The sequence below is a fragment of the Exophiala xenobiotica genome, assembly GCF_000835505.1.
Source record: "Exophiala xenobiotica strain CBS 118157 unplaced genomic scaffold supercont1.6, whole genome shotgun sequence".
In the NCBI taxonomy this organism is placed as follows: domain Eukaryota; kingdom Fungi; phylum Ascomycota; class Eurotiomycetes; order Chaetothyriales; family Herpotrichiellaceae; genus Exophiala; species Exophiala xenobiotica.
Genome location: NW_013562489.1, coordinates 2,976,103 through 2,991,410, shown reverse-complemented (window position 1 = coordinate 2,991,410; position 15,308 = coordinate 2,976,103). Strand labels below are relative to the sequence as shown.

The window sequence follows — 15,308 nt, the reverse complement described above, 5'->3', positions numbered from 1 at the left end:
TCAAGTTCACGACAATAGTCCCCGAGCATCCGAGGCAGAACAACGTTTAGGAGTTAATGCGCCGCCATATACAGAATAGATCACGTGCTTGATTAAGCCCTTCGGCTCCTCCTCGGACTCCCTTACCTGCCCACAACCTACCAGGTAAGTTATTATAGTCCATGAGCACTGATTGACGGCCACCTCACGCAAATGCCTTCTTGACCGCTTCCGCCATCTCCCCCAAGGACGCATACTCCGCTCCGATCTCAATCAACCCCTCTGCCTGCAATCTCTCCTTGTTCCCTCCCATGCCCGCATCACCAGCATACCTCGCGATCCACACCGCGGGTCTGAACCCTAGCGCCTTCGCACTAACATGATCAATATCCAGACCCTGTGCGACCATCAACGTCTCGCCCTTGGACATGTCGAAATCTTCCTTCAACCGCTCGACAACGTAATTGTAATTTCTCGGATTCGGCTTGTATGAACCAATCAGCTCAGCTGTGTAAATGCCATCCCAATGTACGCCTTTCAGCGGTCCTGCCAGCGTACGCCCAAACGACTCGTTGTCCACGTTACTCAAGACAAACAGCTTATAATGCTTGGCCAGGACTTTCATGGCTTCCACAGCGTCGGAAAAGCTGGCCACTCGCCAATACTCTGGCCAAAGGCTATGCGGTTCTCGCCGGCAGGTTGAACGCTAAGCTCGGCTGCGATGCGATTATACACGGCTTCCAAGATCTTCGGATATGCAAGTGTCGGGTTCTCATGTTCGACGACTTTCTCGTTGGCTGTGTACATACGCAGCAAAATCTTGCGGGTTTCTGGTGTGTCTTCACGACGCGGATCTTCAGCGGGTAATTTCTGGGTGAGACTCAGAAGCTGTGGGTAGATGCCGGATTCCCAATCGATCAACGTGCCGTAGATGTCGAAGAAGATGCCCTTGAATAAGCGGAGGTCGAAGGCCATGGTGAAGCTAGGGATCACGGCACAGGTAAAGAGGGTTTTTAGAACGTGCGCATTCGATTGTGGGATTGATTCGCGATACAATTTATTTTGTATCTTGCTGATGGTCCTAGGCTGGGCACGCCCAATGACTGCGATGATGCAATGATCGAGCTTGCAGTGGTATGCCTTGGCTGATGTGAGAGCGAAGATATCGAGCTAGAACGGTGTCTGGTCGTAGTAGACTTGTCACAGGGTGGATGCTCCACACTGCTCACCATTGACGCGGGGGAGTCCAATCACAATGACGGCGATCTGGGGTGACTATCACACTCCCCTGTTCTCAGCAATTCAAGCGGCGGTAGACTGAGGTCAAGAAATTTGTCCGACCTGCCTTTTGTGGTCGAGTCTGTGATCGCATCAGATTGCTGCTAGTCGAGATTCTGTGGGAGTCTCCTGCAGATGAAGGCTCCGTTCTGGCTGCTCACTTGTACAGCGCTTGACAAGCAGCCTTCCTCATATCGGAGCCCTGTTGACCGATCACCTAGCCTTGCTGCATCCTGCATTCATGGAGAATGGGAAAAACCGAGGCGCCGTTGACACGCGGTTTCTGGACACCCATCAACCTGCAAGTTGGATTCTGCTTGATGTCCTTGCCTAAACGACATGTACGCAGGGGTGTAATTCGGTATGCGAGCGCTCGAGGATCTGTCTGTTCATGGCCTCGTCCAAGTTGGGTGGCGTTGGGCAGAGGAAGTCGCTGATGGTAATATCCTCCATACCTACGCCGTTCATAATGATGTCGTCGATCGTGCGAACGTATTCAAAGCAAGATGAATAGGACGAGATTGTCGGAGAAGAGGTCAAGTCGACTGGTTTGCTCTTCCAAATCCTTCATTATACCATCGATGAGGTGCAGGCTGGATGCCATATGGTGCGGCGTTCGCCTGAGCTTCATCACGGACATGGTGTGGAAGGAGGTTGTGGGAGGTGAAGGAGTTGAAGGAGACACGGTTTGTTTAGTCAGCTACGTCACGTATTTTATGGTCTTCGCGAATTCACGTGATGCAAATTGACATTGAATTCGAAATACGGATATAGATCGCATTGAATGCGGGACAAATGAGCACCCAAGGCTCTTCTCATGGCCACCGCAACAGCCCCTGAATGCAGCTGATCTCGCTGTCTTTCCGCAATGAAGAGTTCTACTCATGGCCCAGCACCATTCCTTCGAGTTCGAGCCCGTGAACCGCTTTGGCGGCGCGAGTGCGGCCATACGAAGACCCAGAGTATGCGCAGACAGTAGGTAGAGACAACGTTCGCCAGACTAAAGCTTCTCAGGAAATCACTCACTTCTCTTATGACGAGGATCACAAGTTTCGACTCGATGCATCCAGCCTGCGCTATTACTACCCTCCGACCCTCCCATGCGACCTCAACCGAGGTTTCGAGACCTTCCGACAGCTCGATGATTCCGCCGACGATCATCTTGACGGACTTTTGGAAGCTATTGTAGCATATGAGAAGGAGAAAGGAGCCAAGACTGAGATTGACATTATAACATGGCGAGGCATGATGACCAAGGTGTGTGAAATGCAGAAGGAATTAGGACAAAACGTGCTCACGAGGTGGACAGATCATGGTAGTCCCATACTCCAAGCTGGACTCTTGGGAAATGAACGCAACACTATTTCAGGGCACTATCTTCATCGAAGAAAACCATACCAAGAAACTCTCCTCGCGACAGGAGCAGTTCTCTGCGGCAGCTCGCCCGAACGCCATGTCCCAGGATATCATGAGTTTCTGGGGTTACAAGTTTGAGACCATCTCGCTCTTACCGGAACCCTGGTCGCTCGTATCGCGCGAGCATATCGAGTCACGCGAGGACCAGGTCGTGAGCAATTATGCACAATACTGCTCGATCGTGCGTACTGGTCTAGGCAAGATCAAAATGATCATTGGCGGAGAAGTAGACGCCGTGCTGGACTTCAAGCCAGAAGACAAATCCCAGCCGGTCAATTGGGTCGAACTGAAGACCACAGCCGCAGTCGTCAACGAGCGCGAACAGATCAAGTTTGAAAGAAAGCTGTTGAAATTCTGGGCTCAATCATTTCTGCTCGGCGTGCCTAAGATTGTCGTCGGATATCGAACTCCCCAAGGGATCTTGGAGCGGATCGAAGAGCTCGAAACTCAGACAATACCAGATAAAGTCCGACAAAAGGGTAAATATCTGTGGGATGGCCAGATCTGCATCAATTTTGCTGCAAGCTTTCTCGAGTGTAAGCATCTTCCTCCCAAAATTGTCCGTGTGACAGGCTGAAAGGTTCTAGGGTTGAAAGGCGTCATGACTGAAGACGGTGTCTGGCGTATCAGAAAGCGGGAAAAGGTTCCTGTGATTGAAGTTTTCAAGCTCGAAGAAACTGGTCACGGAGATATCCTCTCGCAGGCCTTTTTGGACTGGCGTAGTAAGGAACTGGCTGCGTATCCCACTCAGCATTCGGCAGGGACCGCGCATATCAATGGAAATGGTCAAGTACCTGAGCCTGGATGAACCATGCGGTTGTCACGGTACAGCTCAACCTTCTGCCTAGGCCACCCAGGAAGGATTTGAGGCCACTGGACTCTAGAAAATCAGTCCTCAGCCGCGGTCGAAGATGCAGTATGAGGCTGCCCCGGCTCTTGGCTGGCTCTCGCTTCCCGCTTTCGCTGAGCTGCAACAGCTTTCTTATGCCCTCGACTTGCGAGATGACCATTCCATTCTTTTTCGGTCATCAACGTCTTATCGCACGTGTTACATGTTCTCGCAACACGGTCGCTCCCTAGATTTTGCTCATCAGCAGCGGAGAGCATTTTAGCTGCCAGCTCGGAAAGGCTTTTGTGGTCAGGGAGCTTTTCACCGACCAGAAACGACCGCACAAGTCTCTGTGCTTGGGCTGCCACTTCAGTATCCCAATTGTCAAGATTTGAGCAATCGAGGAGAAACAGCATGCCGAATTCATCAGCTCCTTCCAATGCATTGGCCAGTCGGATCCGAATATAGCGATTCTGACGCTTCGCATATCGCCTGGTGCCGGCTTTGACAGACTCAATGGCCTCGGTCAAGGCGCGAGATGCTTGAGGAGACTTGGGCTCAGGGGTCTGCCCTCCATCCAGCCAGCTTGCCATCTCTTTATAGCCGATGGACACCCATATCCCTTTAGTCTTGTCCACTGGGACACCTTGCTGGAACAGTTCTTTTTCGAAGTTCGTCAGAGCAACTGCATCATCGATCAGGCCACGATTGACCATCGCATCAACCCGGTCATTGAGCCGCACTTTCAGCACGGCATCTTCAGCTTCTAACCACAGCAGCAATGTTGGGTAACGCAGAGCAGCCTCTTCATTAGCCATGCTAGCCTCTTGGCCAAGCCGAGGGCGTTCGGCATCATTGTCTGTTGGCCGACTAGGTGGCCTTCTTTCCTGCTGTTCTGCATAGACTTCTGAAGCCTTTCGCCCAGTCTTCAGCCATATCTGGAGCGATCGCTGGATTTTCCGCCTGTCTTTGGGATGCCATCTCCTCGCCATGTCGGGATCAACTTCTTGCAACGCTTGCAGGATTTCTTCGGTCGGTCTCGACAGGATCGGATAGTCGTCTTCCACTCCCTCCACTTGATCATCATCAGGTATGCTTTCTGCAGCCTCGTCGACTAAGGTTGCGTCCTTAAACAAGAGAGCATGGGTGTAGTAGTGCGTCCCACCAACGACTATGGGAAGCTTGCCTCGAGTTCTGATGTCGTGGATAATGCGATTGCTTTCTTTGACAAACTGGTTTACTGTCCACGGCTGCTCCTCCAGCCTAACAAAATCGAGTAGGTGATGAGGTACACCATTGCGCTCGTGCTCTGGAATCTTGTTCGTGATGATTGGCAACCCTTTGTACATTTGCATAGCATCACCGTTGATGATTTCGCCATTGAATTGTGTGGCTAACTCAACTGCTAGCTATCTGTAGCGATTAATATAGACTGTAGACACAGGGACAAGCATGTTCACCTTTGACTTGCCCGTACCAGTAGCGCCAATGACCACCACCAGCGGATCCTTTGGCGGTCCAGCCATCGTGGTTCTGCCTCTTCTGAATATCAATGAGCGTATCAAGAACATCCCAGTCTCAGAGCCTGCGTCGAAACCCCTCCATCCAGGCGCTCACATGCATAGTATGTTTTAGCGACAGCAGAGAATGGGCAGTCGAAAGCAAAACGGCGAATGACTCAAAGCTCTGATATAGTCGAAAATCTGGGAGTACGGAGTATCCTCATCAGTGCCTCATCTACAATCTTTTCAAGGCGATGGTGGTACAAATACTGTGCCGTATATCTGTACGGCTAAGTGAGTGAAACCTGATACGTAAAAGCGCAACTTCTCCAAACTTCCTATCTTGCATTTACAAATTTCACAGAACCTTCCATTCGACTTCAAGACTACCATACTCACCCTCTAACTGCCTGAGCGTCGCCGTGACCAACATCCATTATGGCAGAAGTCGTCCGAGCCCGCACATCTTTCGCACCCTCATCACCTTCCCGCAAACGCTCCGCCTCCCCGGACGCCGCACCTTCCACCACTCACAACCCCAGCGTCGGTACAGCGCTCACTACCGCTAACAACGAAACACCCCTCTCCTCCTCCGAGCCACCCGCCAAAAAGACGAAGCTGATCCGCCGCAAACGCAGGCCGGCCCGCCCTCAAGTCGACCCCTCAACCCTCAAATCTGAACCACCCCCACAGACCGGCACAGTCTTCAACATCTGGTACAATAAGTGGTCTGGTGGTGACCGTGAAGACGCACAATTATCCAAGACCGCAGCTCCTTCGCGCTGCAACATCAGGAATGACTCTGGCTGGACGGCCGCCGACAAGACACCCGGCAGTTACTTCTGTCTTTTCTTTGCGCGGGGCATCTGCCCCAAAGGCCATGAGTGCCAGTATCTCCACCGTCTACCGACTGTGTACGACGTTTTCAATCCCAACGTCGACTGCTTCGGGCGGGACAAGCACAGCGACTACCGCGACGACATGGGTGGGGTCGGCAGCTTCTTGAGACAGAATCGCACACTCTACGTTGGCCGGATCCATGTTACGGATGACATTGAAGAGATTGTGGCGCGACATTTCCAGGAGTGGGGCGAGATCGAAAGAGTAAGAGTGCTCACCGGCCGTGGCGTTGCCTTTGTGACCTACGTGAACGAGGCGAACAGTCAATTCGCGAAGGAGGCGATGGCGCATCAGGCGTTGGACAACAATGAGATACTTAATGTTCGGTGGGCGACCACCGACCCCAACCCACTCAGTCAGAAAAGAGAAGCAGCGAGGATTGAAGAGCAGGCTGCTGAGGCGGTAAGGCGGGCGCTTGGGGAGAGAACTGTAAGAGAGATTGAAGGACGCGAAACCAAGGAGGAGCGAGAGCAGAGACGGATCCAGTCTGGGTATGGACTGGAAGGGTATGAAGCACCGGAGGAGATTTGGTTCAATCAGCAGAAACAGTTGGAGGGCCAAGGAATGGGAGAGAGAGGGCTAATAGAGGCGCCTACACCTCAAGAGGCCACCACGCAAAATGCAGCGATACCACAGTCGGAACTGCAGTCAGTTGAAAAGGAAGCAGCTGACGGAGGCGATGGGATATTTTCGGGCTCTACGCTTGCTGCGTTGAGACGGAATGCATCGACCGCAAGATCACTACCTGCGCAAGCCGTGAGACCGGCTGCCTCTGCTGGACCGTTGGTTGCGTATGGTAGTGATGACGAGAGTGATTGATTGGGCACATCGCGTATAACGACAGCATTTTAGCGTCTATCAACACTTCAGTGGTCCGAATTCACAGACTTCTTCGATGTTTGCAATGCTACGAGATGGTTCCACTCAAGCCTTCGCGCAGACAGGGAACAGCAAGCCTTGCTATATCTGTTCTTTGATCTAGCTGATCGTAACAGGATGCTGCCACTTACAGCGCCACAAGGAGGCTGGTAACTACCTTCAAGGCCTTACGTGGTACTATCCCAGCTTATGGTGAGCTGACGCGTCTCGATCAAACACGGAATTTTCCCCTCTCCTGATTTAATCCTACACGTACGAGTTAATAGGTGATGCGAAACTACACTTCTGAAGATTCTTACCTGGGCAACCGAACCTTGCGGATATGATGGGTTCAGCATTGTTTGCGCGTCGGTTTGCCTCGCCAGGCATCAGGAACGTGAGCTGCTGTTGGGCCTCTTCTGAGCCTATGGAGCTTGATTGGTGCCTTCGACCTCGCAACCTCATTACTCAACCTGCGTTGTCCTGGGTTCACCCGTGCCTCGCCCGGGCGGCATGAGATGACATTCGAGGCGATCCGCGAAAGCGGTATACGGAATGAAAACCACGGCCTCGGCGCAGGGCAAATTTAAGCCACACTCGAGGACATCTTGGCCTTGCCAAAGCAGGACTATCTGCCATAAGGTCTCCGACTTCTGAAGCAATATCATATTATTTTCCGCAGCCGATATATCATCTGAGGGCAGTCATGGACAAAAGGATATCGCAACACCAGAGTATGCTCCACGTGCGTCTCTTCACATCATGTAGTGCTATCTTCACAAAATCTGTCGCCCTGGCAGTTCGTGTACCTCAGAACCAGTCTTTGGTTTGATACCCTCCAGCTCGGATGGTCGGGAGAGCTGGTCAGAATAAGGAAGCGCAGATTGAGGGTATGACTGTGACTTGTTTGAAAGGATCTGTGGTATCAATGGCTGAGAGGTGTTGGCCTGTCTGCCTAGGCGGCGACGGTATCTGACCAGGAGCGCTGCTAGTGTCATGATGAGGATTGCTGTGACGGCGACGGCGATTCCGATGCCAGCCTTGGCCGCAGTCGAAAGGCCACTTGACGATGTGGGAGCTGACCCAGAACTGTCTCCAGCCTGGGTCGCGGTGCTGGTTGGAGTGGTCTGGGTCAGAGAAGGACTACTGAGTGAAGTTGTCGATAGGGGTGCGGTCGTAGACGTCGAACTTGTTGTGGATGGGGTTGGGCTATGTGTGGAAACGATCGCTCCGAGTCCGTTCAGGACTATTCCACGGTCTTCTGAGCAGCAGGAAGGATCGTTGTCGCAGCAGAAACTCCCGTCATCGCATTCGACCGCACGAGGTAAGAATCCTGTGCCTGGTTCTGTTGCTTGTTATCAGCCTATGGAGGAGGGACATGAAGGAAGTGCAGGTGACGACGAACCATATTGACAGATATTTGAGCATTCACTCCACGGGAAGACGGCACAGGCAGGAACGACGTGCTGGCCATTCTGCACACAAAATCGATTCGGATCACAGAGGTCTGCTGTCTGGCAGCAGATGCGAGAGCCGGAGCACTGCGTGTTATTTGAGAAAACCTGCCCGGTCCAGCCATAGCAGTCGATCTTCCCCTGGAACTCATCGTCTTGGGCCAGGACGTCTCGAAAGGCGGCCCAGAGGAGAAGACTGTGTATCCTCAAGGAAAGCATCTTCTGCGGCAGGGTTGGAAGAAGTCAGTTTGTCGAGATTGCTGGAGCGAAACCGAGGGAATAAGGTTTGGTCAGAAGGGACAGTGATGTACTACCATGCAAGGCGAGAGAAGGCGAACGGAGGGTATCCTACTCGTCCAGTAGCTCTGAGCGCTACGAGTACCTCCGTACACAGTACTGCCAGGACATTGTTAAGGGGCTATTTGACAGACCATGGGCCACTAATCGCCGCGGCGCAAACACTTGATAACATGTTAATGCAACGCTAAACAGGGGGATGTGTTCGAGATGCAAGGCATTTCTTTCGAGTACAAACTGTAGGCGTTGCTCGTCGAGCTCGTGGCTCGGCCCTGCTTGACAGCAGTGTTTCTGGAACATGTCTAGGCAAGCTTCGTACCAATTGTTCGTAGATTTGCTACATACTGTACATATCGTGGTGAGCATGGCGAGGCCACTGGCAAGCCGAAGGAGCAACGGACGCTTGCATGTTCCCGAGGCTCCGTAAGGCCACCCCAGATATTCAGCTTCACTGTCCACTATGTACTATGGGTACACACCATTGTCCTTGCTCGGCAACTTCGCTTATTAGACGCCCAACTGCAATGGCTGGTAAGGCTCATGATGGGCACTCTGAAACCCCTATGCGACTCACAAGGCCTCGTTTAATCATGTTCCCCACAAGGCCACGTCTTCGCCCGCCGGGTCCAGATGGGGGCCGCAAATATAGGTAGGTGGCGTCGTGTCGTGTGCTCTAGTTATTAGTGGCGCTGGGCGACCTCATCGTGCAAAGAAGCCTGAATCGAGACTCTGTCTGATCTAAATCTCGGCGTGACTTCCTGAACTCCCATCGTCGACTTCTTCACCAAGTCGGTATGACAGCTACTGACGATGAAAAGTCGTCTCCCGGGAGCACTGGCTGCGAGAAGTCGGTCCCTTGCCGTCGCAGCCTTTGCCATCCTCCTCCTTCTTTCGCTTTGGACCTGGAAGTGGCCGGCAGGTGCTCCTCGCCCTGATATTCCACCTCACACCAGTGACGGTCTTTCTCTCGACTCACAGTATGCATATGCCTCGGCTGCGGAAGCGGCCTCTTACATGCGCACCAATCCACTGGACAAGTCGCAATTCGGCGAGATGGGAAAGAGAATGAAAGTTATCAAAGAATGGATTATTCACAAGGAGACGGCGAACCTGACACCACAGGAACATGAGAAGTGGTCCGAATTGATCGAAACGGTGGCTGTAAGCCTGGTACCGTTCATTCAAGCACCGGACTCTTCCCCCAACAGTGAACCGCTGGGAAACCTTCGTAAAAGATACGTTCCCGGCTCCAAGGGACTCGTCATCACCACGGGCAAGCAACGCTTCCGGTACGCATGCCACCTCATCACCAGTCTCCGACACGTCCTGGGGTCGAAACTACCGATTCAGATTGCTTACTCGGGCGAAGACGACCTGCCAAAAGCTTATCGGGAGTTTATTACTAGCCTGGCGCCAGACGTGTCAACCTACGATGTGACGTCTGTCTTTGACGATCGAACGTTAGACCTGCCGCACGGCGGCTGGGCCATCAAAGCCTTTGCCATTCTTGGGAGCACCTTTGAACAGGCCATCTTGCTCGACGCAGACGCCGTGTTCCTCCAGCGGCCCGAGGTCATCTTCGACGAGCATCCTCAGTACCTGGAGACCGGTACGCTACTGTTCCACGACCGTCTCCTGTGGCAGGGCGCCTTCAAGGAACGTCACGCATGGTGGGAAAAGCAGCTCGAGAATACGACGCTCAGCGACACGATCAAACATTCCAAAGTCTATGTCGAAGGGTATGCGGAAGAAGGTGACTCTGGTGTCGTCGCTGCCGATAAGTCGCGCCTCGACGTCTTCATCGGTCTACTACACATTGCGTGGCAGAACACAAAGGAAGTTCGCGAGGCGTATACATACAGACAGGGCCACGGCGATAAGGAGAGCTGGTGGTTTGGATTCGAACTGACCGGCACACCTTACTCGATGGAACAGCATTATGCGGCCATCACGGGCCACGTGAAACTGGACAGCAGTAGTGGAGTCCCGGAGAATAGAGTCTGCAGCTTCACCATTGCCCATGTCGACCATAAGTCCCGCTTACTCTGGTTCAACGGGAGCCTTTTGAAAAACAAGGAAACTGACTCGGTCGAATTCGATGTTCCGACCGAGTGGATGGTCGACGGCACGTGGGAGAAGGGCGCTACGAAACAGGACATGAGCTGTATGAGTGGTGCAGAGGTTCGGTCCATCGATCAGACTGTCGTCAAAATCCTGCAGGACTCGGTAGAGCGAGCACAAAAGGTGGACGACGACCTGCGCAAACTTATCCCAGAGTCTGTGCCCTGAAGATCCTGGATGATCAAGCGATTATTATGACAATGGAATAATGTGGCGCAGTGCTCACTTTTTCTACGACGACTCTGGATATCTTAGGTTGGCGTGAGAAATAAAAGACGGTCGCTATATAGGTGTGTACTGTAATATCATCATCTGAAGAAACTTACTCCTTGAAATGGCCGATGGTGCTGACCACATCGGTGCGCAGTTGCTGTCGTTGATGCCATTCACAGCTCGCCATGCTTTATTCCCACCTCGCCACTGAGATCCGGCATTCTCATGATCACCACGACGAGACTCGTCCAGCCTGTGAAATGCTGAGTTCTTTGTCCGGCGCCCGTCTCGGGATTATACTGCTCCCACGCAAACCCGGTGGCTTCCCACTGGTCAAACACGTTCTTGACCAGATTCGTCCTCAACTCGGTATATATCTTGGTCGCTTGCGTCTTGACCTTGGCGGGCGCGTCGGGTGCTTGTGCTACCGCCAACAGGTTCTTGAGGATGAGATAGTTCATGTTCATCCAGATTGGGGAGCGCCAGTAATTCTCGTCCGTGCCGTAGAATTCGTCGGACTTGCTTAGTGATCGGATTCCGTAGGGCGACCAGAGTTCATCCTCGGCCCGGATGAGGTTGAGAATGTGGGGAAGGTTGGGATGCGTCGCCGGCATGAGGCCTGTCATGAAGGGGAAGAGCGAGATGTAGCCTTTGTGGCAGACATGCACGGAGTCCTCGTAGTCGTCGATCGTGGCATCGCAGTAGGTTTTGTGCTCGGCCGACCAGTGTAGATCGTCGATATTGCGTAGGATGGCGGTACTTTGAGTCCTGAAGTCTCCAGAGTCGTCGGTCTCGGATAAGATTGTGGACAGACGGAGGAGAGTTTTGGACATGAGTCCGACCCACGAGATCAAGTCAGTGTGCAGCTCGCCGGGATGAGGGGGCTGAGGGCGCGGATAGTCGTCCAGTCCGGAGGTGAGGATGTGTTGCGGCGTGCGACCTCGCCAGCGGTAGGCTTCTTTCGTGGAGAAGGCTTCACGGTCATAGGATTTGATGTCGCCAAATTGAGTGCGGCGAAACCAGTAGTACTGGCGTTTGAGGAGAGGGTATAGCGAGCGCAGCTCCGAGTCGATTCGAGATTTCTGGGCGGAATATTTGGGATCCGAGAGTTTGTCCATCAGGACATCGATGATCAGGAACAGGGTGGGCGGGTTGGCATAGTGAGGATATTGGACTTGAAACTCGGGCGGGACTTTGCTTCGTGCTTCGGGACCAAGTATCTGTTCTCTAGCAATCCAGCCGTCTTCGTCCATGAGATTGAACCAAGACTTCACGATTTCCATGGTGATTTCGAGGTCCCACTCAGCAATAGGAACGAGATGGAAGCCTTCATCCCACAGAAAGCCACGGGGAAAGAATGGTCTGGACGGGACGCTGGTAAAAAGTTCACGAGCGGGATCTTTGACGACCTCCGCTCGAGCTCGGGCTTCTGCCGTTTCCTCCCAAAAGCCTTCGTTGTCTTCGTCGTACTCTGGCGCATAAGATCTATCCACCAGGGAATCCCCGTAGAAATACCCGATACCGCCGAAGAGGTTGGAGAACATCGACTCTGCAAAACTGGTATAAGCAGGTTTGGTGAAAGGTGTCAGAGGCTTGAAGATATTGTCAAACTTGGCTCTAAAGCTGGTGGACGACTCAGCAATAGCTTTGGTCAAGGTGTCGGTGGAAATCGAAGGACCAGAGGCGGAATTGAATAGGACGTCAAACTCGAATTCACCAACGAAGATTTTCTGAACCATATGGAAGTTACCTGGACCAGAATCTTGTGAGATGGCGAATGCTGCCCATGGTGGTGGCATGTTTTCCTGCCCATACTCTTGCAAGAATTTGTCTATGTCCTGCTTCATGCTAGCAAAGACAACATTTTTGGCCTGCCAAATGGCATCTGGTGGCAATTGCAGGCTGCAAGTGAGAGGACTATCCAGTGGTTTCTCGTCCCACGATGGATGGGTCTTGTATGGCATTCGGTTCTCGACTGGATCCGTAAACACAATGTCGAAATCTCCCAGGTCGGTCGTAGAGCCATGCAAGGTCACCTTTTGCTTTGTATCAATATCATCGTCTTCGAAGGCTAATTGGCCCAGTCCTTCCATGCCAGCATAGAAGACGAGCGCCGTAACAAGGTTTGCGTGAGCATCTTCTCTCGGTGTGCCCTTTATCCTCGCAGCCCAACTTCCTCCGTTTTGCCCGCCTGGAATCTTGACGAAGTCAATTGTCAGGTCGATCTTGTTCCCAGTATCGTGTATTGTCTGACGACCTCCATTCCGAGCGTCGTACTCTTCCCAGCCATACCCTGCCATTCCTTCATTTTGTTCGCAGGTGTGACGGAAGTTAGTCTGGGCAGTAGCAAAAGTTTCTGTGTTGGCCCATAGCAAGCCTGTCATCAAGCTGTTTGGCAGGCGAGGGCGTACTCCAAAGTAGAGGTTTGGTCTGTAAGGGCCCCATAGTAAGGTGTCATTCCCAGCGGCAGCCGCATGCGCTGAGATGATGCAGAGGAAGAGGACAGCGGAGAGACAGGAGAGCAGTCTCCGTAGTAATGGAGAGCCTCTTGAGAAGCTTGACATTGTACCTTAGGGCCAGTCGGAATGGCCTTTGTCGTCGAGGCTGCCAGCACCGTCGCCCTTGTTAAGTTACTTTTACTGGCGCAGTTTGGAAACATTTTTGTGCCAGCGGTCGATCTGGCCTCAACCGACGTCACCAGGATGCGTTTCAGGGGGAACGAATCAAGAGGGCGTCGGGAGGACTCCCATCATCGCCAAGCACGGCGCCCGGAGTGGGGGATAATACCGGGGATGCAGCCGCCCGGGAGAGCTTTCACGGGCTTCCTCGAAGGATGTGGTTAACTACCTACTCCGTACCTAGGTAGGCAATTCCTTTGGTGACGGCTGTCCCGTCAATCATCTGGCGGTAACCTAGTGTGAACAACGAGGCACAGGATCGTAGTCATAGCATGTTACGGACTACAGATATATGAGAACGATACTACCTATGGATGACTCAACCGCTGCCTCTATACACAGACCGCACCACTCTCGGCTCAAAGCAACAGTTTCCTCACGAGCATTCGCAAAGACTTAGTTGAAAAGGAACCCATTGCCGTGATCGAGCGGCTCTTGCACCACTTGCATAGCAGGCACGGCCATGATCCTCTGGTTGGGGAAAATGTCTGACAGTGTTCTTGTCAGATACCTGCTTGCCGGGCTAACGCATGAGATTGTCGAAGGCTGGTCTTCTTGCTGTGCTTTCGCTATGCACCTCGTTACAGACCTATCCATCGAAGATATCGCCTGCAGGAACCTCCAGGTCATGGTCATGACCGCTTCGTCTCGTGAGAAGTGGAGAATGACTCGATGATTTCAGGCTGCCCTTGAAGGGGATCGGCCCTGCCAAACATCCGAAGGTACCATTTCCTTTCTTCACCGTGCTGCGCTCTTGGTGGCAAGCCCATTATCACCTGAACAGACTTTGTGTGCGCTTTGAAAGCCCGAGTGGCAGAAATCTCTTCCGCATCAAAATTGGCTTGATGATGCCCAAAATCGCAAAGGTCAGTCTGCCTTTCGCTGAGCTCGCCAATGTCTTATGCCTGCGATGTGCCTCTCAATCCACACTGCCACCTTCAAGGCCCCTTTTGACGACGACTTGTCAACGCTTCCAGCTGACATAGCCAAATCTCGACGGGCCGGCCAGGTGGTACAAAGACGCATCGGACTAACCAGGTCTTGCCTGCGCATCTATCACTAAACTCTGACAAACGCAAGGCAAGACATGGCGGCCTTTTGATTCGGGCATCCAAGTTGTTTTGGCCTTTTCCCAGAGCAGCGACTCTGTGCTTTTTCAGATGTTCCAGGCGCAGTCGCCGCCAGGCTGATTCTGTCCTCATGGCCAGAACGGTCCAGCTCATCCATTCTTTGCGCAGCCACCCTTTCCTCCTTGTCCTCAGCTGCTGGTCCGACGCCTGCAGGACCTAATCAGGTTGACTCCTCATGTGGGCACAGCTCCTGCTCTTCCGTTCCCTATCATGGTTGACTGTGACTCTCACAGCCATGGGAGAGAAGACATTGGCAAAAAAGGTTGGCTTGGTCGCGCTAGCACTGCCACAGCGGGCGATGCCAGTCGCTGTTCGCGGTGTCGCGAATGGAAGGAGCGACGAACAGTAAGACGGACCGATTTCCCAATGAGTGAGCATGGAGTTTGGAATGGAAATTGCTGCCAGACGATGGTGACCTACCAACCCAGCTTATCGCGTTGGGTGGTGAGAGTGGACCGGTCGAAGTTTTGCTTAAGGCAACCGCAGACAGCCAGGCTAGGTGAGACGCCTTCCAGGCTGCTCAACGGACTCGCCGTGCGATTGCGTGGTCTAGTCAGCTCCCAAGCACACGGTGTGAACTGGCTTTCTGTGACTTCAGGTTGGTGTCTCAGACCCACCTGCGCCTGTGTGCCTTTCTCCTGTCAGCCGCCTCA

General features: G+C 52.9%; 7 protein-coding genes across 8 annotated transcripts; 3 read left to right on the top strand and 4 right to left on the bottom strand.

The window, feature by feature from the left end:
- Window positions 1-25: 25 nt before the first annotated feature.
- On the bottom strand, window positions 26-1,921 carry PV05_10385 (uncharacterized protein). The gene has a single exon (XM_013456817.1). The coding sequence runs from the start codon at window positions 602-604 to the stop codon at window positions 185-187; it is 420 nt and encodes a 139-aa protein (XP_013312271.1). The 5' UTR covers window positions 605-1,921; the 3' UTR covers window positions 26-184.
- A 133-nt stretch (window positions 1,922-2,054) lies between these two features.
- Window positions 2,055-4,982, top strand: PV05_10383. Of its 2 annotated transcripts, XM_013456815.1 has the most exons (4): window positions 2,055-2,219; window positions 2,272-2,514; window positions 2,567-3,209; window positions 3,261-4,982. In XM_013456815.1, the coding sequence occupies exons 1-4, from the start codon at window positions 2,142-2,144 to the stop codon at window positions 3,479-3,481; spliced, it is 1,185 nt and encodes a 394-aa protein (XP_013312269.1). In that variant the 5' UTR covers window positions 2,055-2,141; the 3' UTR covers window positions 3,482-4,982. The 2 variants fall into 2 exon arrangements, with proteins under 2 accessions (XP_013312269.1, XP_013312268.1); XM_013456814.1 differs by having other exon boundaries at window positions 2,055-2,514.
- On the bottom strand, window positions 2,758-4,979 carry PV05_10384 (tRNA dimethylallyltransferase). The gene is made up of 2 exons (XM_013456816.1): window positions 4,963-4,979; window positions 2,758-4,915 (listed from the first exon to the last, which is right to left on the bottom strand). The coding sequence occupies exon 2, from the start codon at window positions 4,855-4,857 to the stop codon at window positions 3,562-3,564; it is 1,296 nt and encodes a 431-aa protein (XP_013312270.1). The 5' UTR covers window positions 4,858-4,915; window positions 4,963-4,979; the 3' UTR covers window positions 2,758-3,561.
- Window positions 4,983-5,382: 400 nt separating the features above from the next.
- Window positions 5,383-8,688, top strand: PV05_10381 (uncharacterized protein). Its single transcript, XM_013456812.1, has one exon. It carries the CDS (start codon window positions 5,443-5,445, stop codon window positions 6,721-6,723), a length of 1,281 nt encoding a protein of 426 aa, XP_013312266.1. The 5' UTR covers window positions 5,383-5,442; the 3' UTR covers window positions 6,724-8,688.
- On the bottom strand, window positions 7,011-8,435 carry PV05_10382 (uncharacterized protein; the record flags this gene model as incomplete). Its single annotated transcript, XM_013456813.1, has 3 exons — window positions 7,011-7,029; window positions 7,083-8,107; window positions 8,168-8,435. The coding sequence occupies 2 exons, from the start codon at window positions 8,433-8,435 to the stop codon at window positions 7,539-7,541; spliced, it is 837 nt and encodes a 278-aa protein (XP_013312267.1). The 3' UTR covers window positions 7,011-7,029; window positions 7,083-7,538.
- A 540-nt stretch (window positions 8,689-9,228) lies between the features above and the next one.
- Window positions 9,229-10,959, top strand: PV05_10380 (uncharacterized protein). The gene has a single exon (XM_013456811.1). It carries the CDS (start codon window positions 9,324-9,326, stop codon window positions 10,800-10,802), a length of 1,479 nt encoding a protein of 492 aa, XP_013312265.1. The 5' UTR covers window positions 9,229-9,323; the 3' UTR covers window positions 10,803-10,959.
- PV05_10379 (uncharacterized protein) lies at window positions 10,810-13,509 on the bottom strand. The gene has a single exon (XM_013456810.1). It carries the CDS (start codon window positions 13,409-13,411, stop codon window positions 11,021-11,023), a length of 2,391 nt encoding a protein of 796 aa, XP_013312264.1. The 5' UTR covers window positions 13,412-13,509; the 3' UTR covers window positions 10,810-11,020.
- Between the last annotated feature and the right edge of the window lie 1,799 nt (window positions 13,510-15,308).

Coding starts and splice junctions, on each gene's coding strand:
- PV05_10381 (XM_013456812.1), top strand. CDS start 5,443: ATGGCAGAAGTCGTCCGAGCCCGCACATCTTTCGCACCCTCATCACCT.
- PV05_10384 (XM_013456816.1), bottom strand. CDS start 4,857: ATGCAAATGTACAAAGGGTTGCCAATCATCACGAACAAGATTCCAGAG.
- PV05_10383 (XM_013456815.1), top strand. CDS start 2,142: ATGGCCCAGCACCATTCCTTCGAGTTCGAGCCCGTGAACCGCTTTGGC. Junction 2,220..2,271: donor CGGCCATACGAAGACCCAGA/GTATGCGCAGAC, acceptor AAAGCTTCTCAG/GAAATCACTCACTTCTCTTA. Junction 2,515..2,566: donor GGCGAGGCATGATGACCAAG/GTGTGTGAAATG, acceptor CGAGGTGGACAG/ATCATGGTAGTCCCATACTC.
- PV05_10380 (XM_013456811.1), top strand. CDS start 9,324: ATGAAAAGTCGTCTCCCGGGAGCACTGGCTGCGAGAAGTCGGTCCCTT.
- PV05_10379 (XM_013456810.1), bottom strand. CDS start 13,411: ATGTCAAGCTTCTCAAGAGGCTCTCCATTACTACGGAGACTGCTCTCC.
- PV05_10385 (XM_013456817.1), bottom strand. CDS start 604: ATGAAAGTCCTGGCCAAGCATTATAAGCTGTTTGTCTTGAGTAACGTG.